Source organism: Aplysia californica, unplaced genomic scaffold (genome assembly GCF_000002075.1).
Source record: "Aplysia californica isolate F4 #8 unplaced genomic scaffold, AplCal3.0 scaffold00255, whole genome shotgun sequence".
NCBI classification, from domain to species: domain Eukaryota; kingdom Metazoa; phylum Mollusca; class Gastropoda; order Aplysiida; family Aplysiidae; genus Aplysia; species Aplysia californica.
Genome location: NW_004797525.1, coordinates 922324 through 934606, shown reverse-complemented (window position 1 = coordinate 934606; position 12283 = coordinate 922324). Strand labels below are relative to the sequence as shown.

General features: G+C 41.9%; 1 protein-coding gene across 1 annotated transcript in view; it reads right to left on the bottom strand.

Moving 5' to 3' along the window:
* Positions 1-1881: 1881 nt before the first annotated feature.
* The window catches only part of LOC101845006 (U4/U6 small nuclear ribonucleoprotein Prp4), a gene marked incomplete in the record, with an annotated part of 20066 nt that continues 9664 nt past the window's right edge, over positions 1882-12283 (bottom strand). The window contains 7 exon segments of the mRNA XM_013083816.2: positions 1882-2265; positions 3321-3370; positions 5239-5357; positions 5685-5792; positions 7732-7854; positions 8993-9085; positions 10042-10165. Coding sequence (XP_012939270.1) covers positions 2107-2265; positions 3321-3370; positions 5239-5357; positions 5685-5792; positions 7732-7854; positions 8993-9085; positions 10042-10165 — 776 coding nt within the window.

Below are 12283 nucleotides of genomic sequence, written 5' to 3'. Positions count from 1 at the left end.
TATGTGACCTATTTGTGTTTCAGTGCCCTAAAAATCTTACTCGAAATATCACTTGTGGTACCTACTCTGTCACGTCATGCCCCAACCCATTCGCCTTCCTTTTCCTCACATACTTTTGAGGAGGCGAAAGGGGAGGAAAGGACGACCCACTGTGTTTGCACTATTATAGTTTTGGCAAGAAGAGTTTAAAGGCAGGTATAAATAACACGAATAGGTCACAGTTAGTTTTAGTAAGAGTTTTTATGGCACTTGCAGCACAAATAGGCCATGCAACAGCAGAAGATTAGAGAGGTTACTAGAGAGAGAGTACCATACAAAGAAAACAAGGAGGAGGGATCAGGACAAGAGTGACAGATGTTTGATAGGAATTATAAAGCAAAACATACCAGAGCACCCACAAACCACCCACAAAGCAAAAATGGACAGACGGTAACAGTAGTTAAAAAAACAAGAACGACCAGCTTACACCACCCTCAAACTATCTCAAGAGGTCAGGATTTACTCATGTCCCCCCCCCCCTCCCCCCACGAACCACCCACAAAGCAATAATGGACAGACGGTAACAACGGTAGTTAAAAAAACAAGAACGACCAGCTTACACCACCCTCAATCTATCTGAAGAGGTCAGGATTCACTCATGCCCCCCCCCCCCCACAAAACAACCACAAACAAAAGAAGAAAAGAACAAGAAAACCCCAGAAATCCCGCAAAAGCTGTAGTAGAAGACACAAGAAAACAAAGACACAAAAAAGTACAAATGAATTCTTTATTGTTACAACAAATAAAACATAACATTCCCTTACATCAGTTTGTAAGAGAGCTCGATGCAGCGTTGTACAAGCCTCGACAGTGTACAGAAAAACATGACAGAACCATGCTCAGGAAACTTCCGTATCTCAGATTTCAGTTCCTCATATCCTGAAAAATGCCTGAGTTACTTGTTTCATATCCTTAATATAGCAATGTATTATTTTGTTGACTGAAAATACAATTAATAAAAGTAAGACTTTCTTACTTTTTCTCTAGTCAAAAGGTTGACACTTAAACTTAATAAAGCATCGTTGATTTGTTGTTTTTATTAAATTTTCTTAAAACAATAATCAATAACAAAATTACGTTGGTGACAGTCTTGACTGTGTGACATTAAAGTCTCTCCCTGCCCCACCCTCCAAATATCCCCTATCCCCTCCCCCCCCCATCAAAGCAACAACATCCCCCCTCCCTCATACACACCCCCTTCCCCTCCCCAACTAAATGAGCCACAGGTCCCACTAATTACAGAGGAGTACGCTTAAAGTGAACTCTTTGGGATCAGAAGAAAGTGTTCACTTTATCTGAGGTTCAGTTTATCCATTTCGGTCGGGCGGAGGCCTATAGAAACAGCTAGCTACGCGCAGTGGTGGGTCTAGGGTGGAGGTGGGGTGGGGGAACAACACAGCGGGCGAGCCTAGAGCTCTTTCTTTCTGATTGAGATTGCCGTCGCCAACGCCGAGCTAGGATTGTCTGCCGATTTTATTTTCACAGCATGGCGACAGTGACACAGTCGGTCCGTTCTTCGCTTTCACTCACTTTGGGTGTTCACTTCATCCAATTTCCCCATGACACCGGTTCATTTTATCCACTTTTTTTTTACTTAGACAAATAGCGTTTCAATCGAGACCACAGACTATCGTTCACTTTAACCGATTGTTCAAATAAAGCGAGTTCACTTTAGGCGGACTCCACTGCAGATTGCTCAGAGCTTTTCACCACAGTCCCCCAGTGTTCTCGGTGACCCAGAGCTAGAAAATTCTGTCATAAGAGCAGATGTTCCAATTATCCCTTATCCCCTTATCCGCCCCCCCCCCCCCCCCCGCCAAATCAATGCAACAACACCCCCCCCCTCCCCCATTAACACTTTGTGGTCACTTGACGCAAAAATGCGCTGGAGAAAATTGTTCGTTCCGGTCACCTTGCACAGTTCTGCACCAAGCCCGAGAAGTTCGTAGCACAGTCACTCTCCTGGCTGGGTGACCAGATGCGGTATTTTGTACTGCTGGCTGTGTGACTGCAAAGTGGTAAACGAGCCACAGGTCTCACTACTTCGACTACTCAGCAGAGCGTTGCTCACAGCCCTCCGGTGTGCTCGGTGACCCAGAGCTTGAAGGTCCTGTCGTAGGAGCAGGTGGCCATGTACTGGAGGTCTCGGGACACGTCTAGACCCATCACGCGACTCTCGTGGCCCGCCAACGTCTTCAGAGGCGCCCACGTCGGATGGGCCCAAATCTGAGAACAGGAGAGGATAGTTTTTAGTTTTAGTTTTAGTAAGTGTTTTATGGCACTTGCAACACAATAAGGCCATATAAGTGCCGAAGACTACAGATGTTACAAGAGAGAAACAAACACAAAAAAGAAGGAGAGATAAGGACGATAGCTGTCTGATAGGAAAGAAGAACCCAACCACACACAGAGAGGATAATACGGGGTACCCACTACGCATGGGATCGGTCGATTGGGCCGATCGCCTGACTCTATCGCCTCTAAAACAAATGTGTTTGTTTTCAGTTTCAGGTGACCGAGTCCGGCGATGGGCCCGATCCAGCTGTAGTGGGCACCCCGTAAAAGGTTAGAAAAAGAGAAAGAAAAATACATCTCCCACAGATCGTAGAAACATCTAAGTCACAGTTCAAAGTCTTTGTAAAGATTCAGAAGGTTAGCAAGACATCATAAAAATAATATATGACTTTCCATTGGGCTCAAAACTCAATTTTAGGCCACAGGCTTGCAGCGCTCTACAAAAAAACAAATAATAATAGAAAAAAATAAATAGCATTCGTTAAGCACATAACCTCGCTCTAAAGAAAGCTCTATGCGCTTTACACTATATCACTATAAACATCCTCAGTTTCGCGGGAAGTATACAGTGCAAGCAGCTGATTAAGCACTCAAAACACTAACAAAACAAGTTCTTTCACTGTCGTATATTATTCTCAGATTATACATCTCTCTCTATACATATATATAGAAATATCTCATTAATCTAAAAACAAAACAAATGACAACCTGACCATTGAAAGAACCAAAAGTCCCTTGGCCTGTCCTTTTATTTTAATCATATCGTCTCAACACCTCGCGACCCCAGTGCTTTTTTGCCATTATATCTCCACTTTTTTTAAACAGAGAAAACGCGACTTCTCGTTTTGCTTACTCTTTGTTATGAACTGTTTTCACTGTAACTAAAAATGGAGATACGACAAGAAAGCACTGAGGTCACGTCCTCTGGTCCACTTGATCTACTTTGTAGAGATCTTTCCCACTCAGTAAACATGACTATAACTAACCTTTGCACTTCCATCAAACGATGCAGTAACCAAGTAGTTCCCATGGTGAGCTGCAAATGAGCAAAAACAAATACCAGTACCAATCGAAAAATCATCAGTTCAGTTTTAGTAAGTGTTTTACAACACTTGCAACACAATAAGGTCATTTAAGTGCCAAAGAAAAAAGGTGTGACAAGAGAGTAACAAACATAAAACAGAAGGAGGAGAGATCAGGACGATAGATGTTTGACAGGAAAGAAGGAGCAAACCACACCATAGGTCACAAGAGAGCCACAGATAAAGAGAGATGACAGTTAGTAGTAGATGTTTGACAGGAAGAAAAGAGCACACTACACAAGAACACCTACCAACCACCCACAAAAAAGGACAGACAGGGTCACCAATGTGGAAGTGTTAAGGAAAACAAGACAGATCCCAGTCAGAGATGAGGTAGGAAGAAGGCGGTGGCGATGGATTGGACATACTCTCAGGAAGTCAGCCAGCTGCATAACAAAGAAAGTTCTGGATTGGAACCCACAGGGCAAGAGATCAAGGGGAAGACCTCGTAGAACCTGGAGAAGAATCACAGAAATCGATGTACAGAAAAGTGGGAAGACACGGAATAACATCAAGAGGCCAGCCCAGGATAGAGAAAGGTGGAAGGTGTTTGTTCGTGGCCTATACCCTGGTGCAGGGTGAGAACGGCAATGATGAACCACCCACAAAAGGGGGATTTTTTAACAAAATTTTTACAGAAAAACAACTGTATGAAAACTGGGCAGCGGCCTATCTGAAGATGACGGCTCAAGCAGCAGGAGATAACCCTGTGTGAAGCATCATTTTTTTTCACTTCTATTTGTTGTAGAAAGAGTTTTAAGGCACTTGCAACACAATTAGGTCATATTAGTGACCAAGATTAGAGGTATTCCAAGAAAGTAACAGTGGTACTCAGGCCCATTTTAACTGACAGTAATTTGAGGCAGCTGAATAAAAGAGAAAGTGTTGGATTGGAATCCACAGGGTAAAAGATGAAGGGGAAGAACCTGGAGAAGAATCACAGAAATCGAGGTACAGAAAAGCGGGAAGGCACGGAATAACATCAAGAGGCTAGCCCAGGATAGAGAAAGGTGGGAAGTGTTTGTCCATGGGCAGGGTGAGAAAGGTAATGAACATGATGATGAATTTGAGTCACACTATTCATTTATCTGATATTCTTATACAGCTAAATATTTCAACTCCTAAACAAATGAGTTCTCCTTCCTTTTAAATTTACATTAAACTTACTGAAAATGACTACGTTGATGCCTTGATTTGCCCGGTTCGCCTATTCTCAGGCATTTCCAACATAACATGGTGTCATTATTCATCATGTGTGAGGCATTGTGGTGAGACCAGGCGCTCATCAAAATAATTAAATCCGAGAAATCGGCATTTTTCAGCCAGTTTAGACATTTTTTTCAAATTTTTGTTTTTTGGCTCAACACCTTGTGCGTCCATTCAAAAACACTTTTCTGAGTGGACTTTATAGAAAAACAATCATTAAAGGCACAAAAAATGTAATTTTGCAGTTTCCAAGGACTCTTAAGCTATGGAAGTCACCAAACTTTGGCGGCCATTTTCTCGTTAATTTTACTTCTGAAAATAGGGCGACCCCACCTCCTTCAATTGCAAGTATCTCGACTTCTATTCAAGATAAATTTTACGGATATTTTTTTCGACGAAAGCAAGGCATACAATGTATATGAATAACCTTTAAGATGATGCTAATAACTCCATATGCCAAAACACTGACGAGTGCCTGATTCCACTGTGTCGTGACACATACAATTTTCCCTGACACCACAGACTAATTGCCAGCAACACTTGGAGGACTAAAGAAAAACATTAATCGATGCGATAACAAATAAGGGCTCAACTCAAATCAACAGTGGGAACTTACGCTGAAACTTGACCGCAGATACGATGTTTGTGTGGGACGGCACCGTGTAGACGCACTTCTGCTGCCGTAAGTCCCAGATTTTCGTGCTGTTGTCCTCACTGCCAGTGGCAACATGGTATCTGGGGAACCACACAACGATTGACTGGTTACGCACCGAAACAGAGAAACAGGCGTTTTTACTTCAGTTTTAGAAAAGTTTTACGGCGCTTGCAACTGCATAAGGCCATATGAGCTATCTTACTATCATCATTTTACCTCTACTTCTTTTGTATGTTTGTCACTCTCTTGTGAACTGCTGTTTCCGGGGTGCCTTGATAGTCGAAGCAGACTTTGTGTTGTTGAGGCAAGAGAGGTGAGCAGAGTAAGCCTGATTCCCCGTTTGGACTTCTCTATTGACATCCACCCCTTGGCGCACCAAACTGTCGTGAAAAAGAGCAGAGACTTACCCGTCGTCGCTGAAGTCTACGGCCAGCACGGCCTGAAGGTGACCCTCCAGGAACATGACGCAGCGACCCGACCGGAGGTCCCACACACGGGCGTACGCGTCCAGCCCCCTGAATCGAAGAGAGATGACACACTGCTAAGTTATTTAGTTTTAGTAAGAGTTTTAAGCTCTTGCAACACAATAAGGTCATATAAGTTAAGTGCCGAAGTTAAGAGGTGTTACAAGAGAGTAGCAAACATAGGAGGAGAGTTTTACAGCACTTGCGAAACAATAAGCTCATATAAGTGCCAAAGATTACAGGTGTTACAAGATAGTAACAAACGCAAAAAAGAAGGAGGGAGATAGAGACGATAGAATTTTTATAGGAAAGAAGGAGCAAACGACACAAGAGCACCTGCCAACCACCCACTTAGTAAGAGTTTTACGGCACTTGCAACACAATAAGGTCATGCAAGTGCCGAAGATAAAAGGTGTTACGAGAGAGTAGCAAACATAAAAAAGGAGGACAGATCAGGACGATAGATGTTTGATAGGAACAACGAAGCAAACCACATCAGAGCAACCTGCAACCACCCACATACTGCTTAGTTGCTCAGGGCACATTATGTACAAGGTACATCATAAACTAATCAAATATAGGCACAAAAAATCGGTCTGACCTTTCAAAAAATGATTATGATTTGGAATCAAAGATAATACACAAGTTGCTTATGAGGCATGGAAGGAGTTGACCTTTCTATAAGAGTACAATAATAAGAAGGGGGTGTGGTGGGGGTAGGAGAATAGAGGGATAGACAAGACCATAATAATTATTATGATACTACTTCTACTACTACTTTTACTTATAACAATAACTAACTGGGCCCCCTTTCGATGAAAGGAATGATCGGCGGTGCCTATACCTTATACTAACCGTTCTCTGACCGTCCAGGCCGGTGCTTTAACATCAACTAAAAGTCATTGGCCAACTATATTTACACTCTAATGGAACGGGGCAATACATCTTGAAAGATGAAAAAAAATATAAGGTCTAGATTTATACTTTCAAAACAAAACGTGCCTCGCGAAATATCCCTTCCGGATTTTCTAAAATTACAGAGACAGAAAAGCGTCGGCCTACAAAAGCGATCGGCGAAATAAAGAAATTTAGCTTTTTGCAGCAAAACTGTCTCAAAACTGAAAAAACCAAGGTCGCCATGCTCTGGAGAATATTTTAAAGAATCTTTTGGCGAAAACCGCATGTCGATCGATGCAGCCATTAAAAAACCTTTTGAATAGCAAAATTCGGCCACCACAAATAGATAATAGATAATATTACTATTACTACCAAAAATAATAATACTACCACTTATAAGACTACTAAAAATAATAATGATAATAATAGCAATGAAGGGGTGAGCCTTTCTATAAGAACACGCTGATCACAGCCACATGTCTCAAACTCACAATATAGAAATTGCAAACACAAGACATATGTAGACATATGTGAGGCATCGCGATGAAATCAGGCGCTCGCCAAAATAATAAAATCGAAGAAAAAGGCATTTTTCCGACATTTTGAAATTTTCCCCCCAGAATTCAGTTTTTTGGCTCAACATTTCTATGTCCATATAAAAGCACATTTTCATGTGAATTTAACTGAAAGACGTAGAATCACGACACAAAATACATAAACTTTTAGGTTTTCAAGGACTCTGAAGCTATAGAAGTTACCTAAAGTTGGCAGCCATTTTCTCGCTTATCTTACCTCTTAAAACAGGCTACCCCCACCTCCTTCAATCTCGACTTCTATTTAAGATAGATGAGTATTTATAGCTTCACAGAAAGCAAGGCAAATATATTAAGCTTCCCAATGATACCAATAATGCCACACGCCCAAAAACTGACGAGTGCCTATTTCCACCACACTGTGACACATAAATCACAAACACAAGACATATACGAATACTTTTCTCAGACATAAGACCACAAAAAAACTTTTTTTCTGAAGCTTTTCAGAAGCTAAAAACCTCGATCCTGACCTATCAGTGATGACAAATTAATCTCACCCAGTGACATTGAGGGCGCCGTCGCTCTGGAAGGCAAGGTCGTAGACGGGGGCGCTGTGACCTTCCTGGTGTAGCACCTCCTCCTGGGCCTCCAGGTCCCACAGACGCCATGAGTTGTCATAGCTGTAGGGATGGGGGGAGGGGGTGGAAATAGACAAGGCTTGTTAAATATCTTTTAAATGTAGGTACAGTGGGGTACTTTACGTTACTTTTCCGATCTAGCGGTCATTTGAGCCTGAAGTACAGTTGAGTCTGCCTAGACCTGCATGTGAGCCTCAACCAGATTGAAAATCTTGCGCCATTTTGGGTGTCATAAAAGGAAGGACTTCCGTGTAACCAGCGACCAGCCCAACAAACACAATAAAGAAGAGACCTAACCCTAACCCAAACCTACCCCTAACCCAAAAAAGAACCTGCAACAGCCCTCATGTAAAAAGACCAGCACAAGTAAAAAAAAACCCACACTCCAAAACAAACAAGGAGCATAATATGACCTACATTGCTATAATACGGTTTTGACACAATAACCCAATAGAATTGGAATATGAATCCTCCATATAGTAATCTAAATAAATCTAGATCTAGTAGTAGTAGAACAAGTGAATAGGAATAGGCCTTGAAAGAGAAATATGCATCCGATTCCGAACAGAGGAACTCAGCTGAGTCTAGACTCTAGAATCTATTCTATATAAATAATTTACGCTTTTTACCAAAATTAATATTAGGCCTATAGCACAACCTATAATAGGGTTTTACACAATAGAATTGCAATATGAATCCTCCATTGAGGTCTATAGTGATCTAGATCTATAAATCTAGACCTAGATAGATAGATCTAGTAGAACAAGTGAGTCGGACTTAAATGAATCCATATGGTCTGAACAATCAGTCAACAGACGTAATTCAAAATGGGCGTTGGAGCAGGAAACTGAAAGTAGAGATAATTTAGGCTGTCGTCCTTTTTCCTACACATATTTCTACTCAGGTCCCGACAATTAGGTTGGAAACGCCGACATCGACAGTCGGCACGAAAACGAAAGTGCCGACAAAGCCGACGGGAGAAAAAGGGGGTGCTGGCAGTCGGCCAGGTCTCGCACTTCGCACATTGACTAATACAGGTGGGCCTAGCCATAGCATCAGCTGGCTCGCAGGTTGGATGTGATTGTCCAATTTCAGATGATTGTCGGCAAACATGCAGGTCTAAAACAGGTACGAAGCAGGTAAGGTGTTAATTTTCAACACAAAACAAGCAGGTACAAACCAGCAGGTGGCCAGGAAGCGACCGGATGGATGATACTTCACTCTCGACACTCGGTAGGGGGCATGGCCCTCTATGTCTGCCAGGGGCTCCTCGCTGCAACAGAAAAATTTACATGCGGTCAAAATTGTCCAAGACAACCACCCATCGGCAAGAAAAGTGGTTGTCTGAGACTGGTGGACATCTTAGACATCATTCAAGGAATTAATTCACAGTTCTGGAAACATTTACACTTTGGAGCTAAAAAGAAGAAAGCTGGCACAATTAACAAAAGCATTTACACCTGGAAGAAGAAAAGCAATAAAATCGTTTCGCTTTAGTAAAGTTTTACAGCGCTCGCAACAACATAAGGTCGTGTGAGCGCCAAGGGGTGGATGTCAACAGAGAAGTCCGAACAGGGAATCAGGCTTACTCTGCTCACCTCTCTAGCACAAAGTCTGCTTCGAATATCAAGGCACCCTGGAAATAGCAGTTCACAAGAGAGTGACAAGCATATAAAAGAAGTATAGGAAAAATGACGATAGTAAGGATGAGAAAAGAAAAAGCAGCAGTTCCCCATATGTTGTTCCAGCACAGTATGAGCATGACATTGATAAATCAGCCAATTTACAATTCTCCTGTGCATAAGAACATGTTAATATCCCCCCCATCGGGAATGGCCTAAAGACACTTCAGTCAGTAGCACTGCTTTGGTTCCCATTTCAGAATTCATCCAGAAAATCAGCACCTCTGACAATAAAAGGGCAGTAAAAAAATACCAGCAGCACCCTCCAACCACCCGTCAGACATTCACAGAGTACGACAAATCTGCCAGACATTCACAGAGCGAAAACAAACTATTTAGTTTTAGTAAGAGTTTTACAGCACTTGCAACAATATAAGGTCATATAAGTGCCAAAGATTAGAGGTGTTACAAGAGAGTAACAAACACAAAAAAAGGAGGAGAGACCAGGACTATAGATGTTTGAAAGGAAAGAAGGAGCAAACCACACCAGAGCACCCACCAACCACCTACTCACAAACCCTTCAGACATTCACAGACGGTGACAAACCTTTCCAGGTTCCAGAGCTTGACCGTCCCGTCTTGACCACAGGAAGCCATGCAGCACAGGCTGTCCTCCAGGCCCACTGTGGCCTCCGGGTGGAACACGATGGAGCCCACGTTGCAGTTGTGGCCTGACCGTCGCAGAAGGTATAGGTTTTAGTGAAAGTGTTTTAAGGCACTTGTAACACAATAAGGTCATATAAGTGCCGAAGATTAGAGGTGTTACAATAGAGTAACAAACACAAAAAAGATGGAGGGGAGATAAAGCCGACAGATGTTTGATAGGAAAGAAGAAACAAACCACATCAGAGCACCTGCCAACCACCCACGACACAGAAGGAAACAACAAACAAACAAGTCCAGACATTGTGGGAGGTTTTGCCTTCTAGTTCACCATGAATCTGACTTTTTAAACACTTCGCATGTCGTAAATACGCGGGATTCCGCCACCGCGCCCTGTAAATACATGGGAACCCGCTCAAGGGAGCAAATCCTTTCCTTCTCAACTCAGCTGAAACTAGCAGCTGAAAAAAGTAGCCACCATCATGATCATCACTGCCTTTCTCACCCAGGTCTAAGGCAAGGTATAGGTCATGAACAAACACTTCCCACATTTCTCTATCCTGGCCTAACTTCTTGACATTATTCACTATCTTCCCACTTTTCCGTAGGGTACATCATTCTCTGTGACGCTTCTCCAGGTTCTAAGTGGCCTCCCCTTGACCTCTGACACTGGGAATTCCAATCAAACACTTTCTTTGTAAAGTAGCAGCCCGCCTTCCTGAGAGTGCATCTAATGCAAAAAAAAATAAAAAATTAAATAAGCAGTACCAGACTTCAAACTTCTACCTGATGGAAACTGGCAGGAAAAAATATCTCCTGCACAGCTGTGCACCTAAATATTCATATGTCAGGTGGCACGACGTGGTGGAGTCAGGCGCTCATCAAATTTTAGGCATATGGGGTTATTGATATCATCTTAAAGCCTCTTCATTTGCATTGCTTTTGGTGAAAAAGATATCCATCTTTGTTGAATGGACGTCGAAATATTTGCAATTGAAAGAGGTAAGGGTCGCCTGGTTTCAGAGGTAAAATGAGCAAAAAATGGCCGCCGAAGTGTTGTAACTTCTCTATCTTGAAAGTCCTTGGAAACTGAAAATTGACATATTTTGTGCCATTAATCAACATTTTTCAGTAAAATTCACATGGGGGTGTTTTTACATAGACATAAAAGGAGTTGAGATAAAAAAACAAAAATTCAATAAAAATTGTCAAACGGGAGGAAAAATGCCTTTTTTTTCGGTTTCATTATTTTGACGAGCAACTGATTTCACTACAATGCCTCACATATGTTAAAATATGCACAAACACAGTCTACACGCTCAATTTCATCAAATGCCAACACTTTCACCACACACCTACACCACTGACAGTCACAGCATCAACTCTTCCACTTAGAAGTCAGAAACGCCATGTCTAGCTCAAGAGCCATGTGAAAAAAACATTCTAAATTTTTTTAAAAAACAAACCGAAGTCAATATTTATGACTCTTTTTGACAATTTGGTCCAAAAAGTATATCAGGCTGAATTTCGTCCCTTTTTTAACTGTACCAAAAACACAAATTATGAAATGTGAACCTTGGGAACCAAACCGTCAGAACTGATCACATTTAGAAAGGCTCACCTCTAAGTGAACTACCTTGACCATTAATAATTTATTTACAGAGGCACCAGCCATCCATGTTCAGGTGCTGTTTTAGCTTGAGTGAACTAATCCGTCAGGACTTATCACATATAGAAAAGCTCACCTCTGAGAGAACTAAACTGTCAGGACTTATCACATATAGAAAAGCTCACCACTGAGTGAACTAAACTGTCAGGAGTTATCACATTTAGAAAAGCTCACCTCTGAGTGAACTAAACTGTCAGGAGTTATCACATTTAGAAAAGCTCACCTCTGAGTGAACTAAACCATCAGGACTTATCACATTTAGAAAAGCTCACCTCTGAGAGAACTAAACTGTCAGGACTTATCACATATAGAAAAGCTCACCACTGAGTGAACTAAACTGTCAGGACTTATCACATTTAGAAAAGCTCACCTCTGAGAGAACTAAACTGTCAGGGCTTATCACATATAGAAAAGCTCACCTCTGAGTGAACTAAACTGTCAGGAGTTGTCACATTTAGAAAAGCTCACCTCTGAGTGAACTAAACTGTCAGGAGTTATCACATTTAGAAAAGCTCAC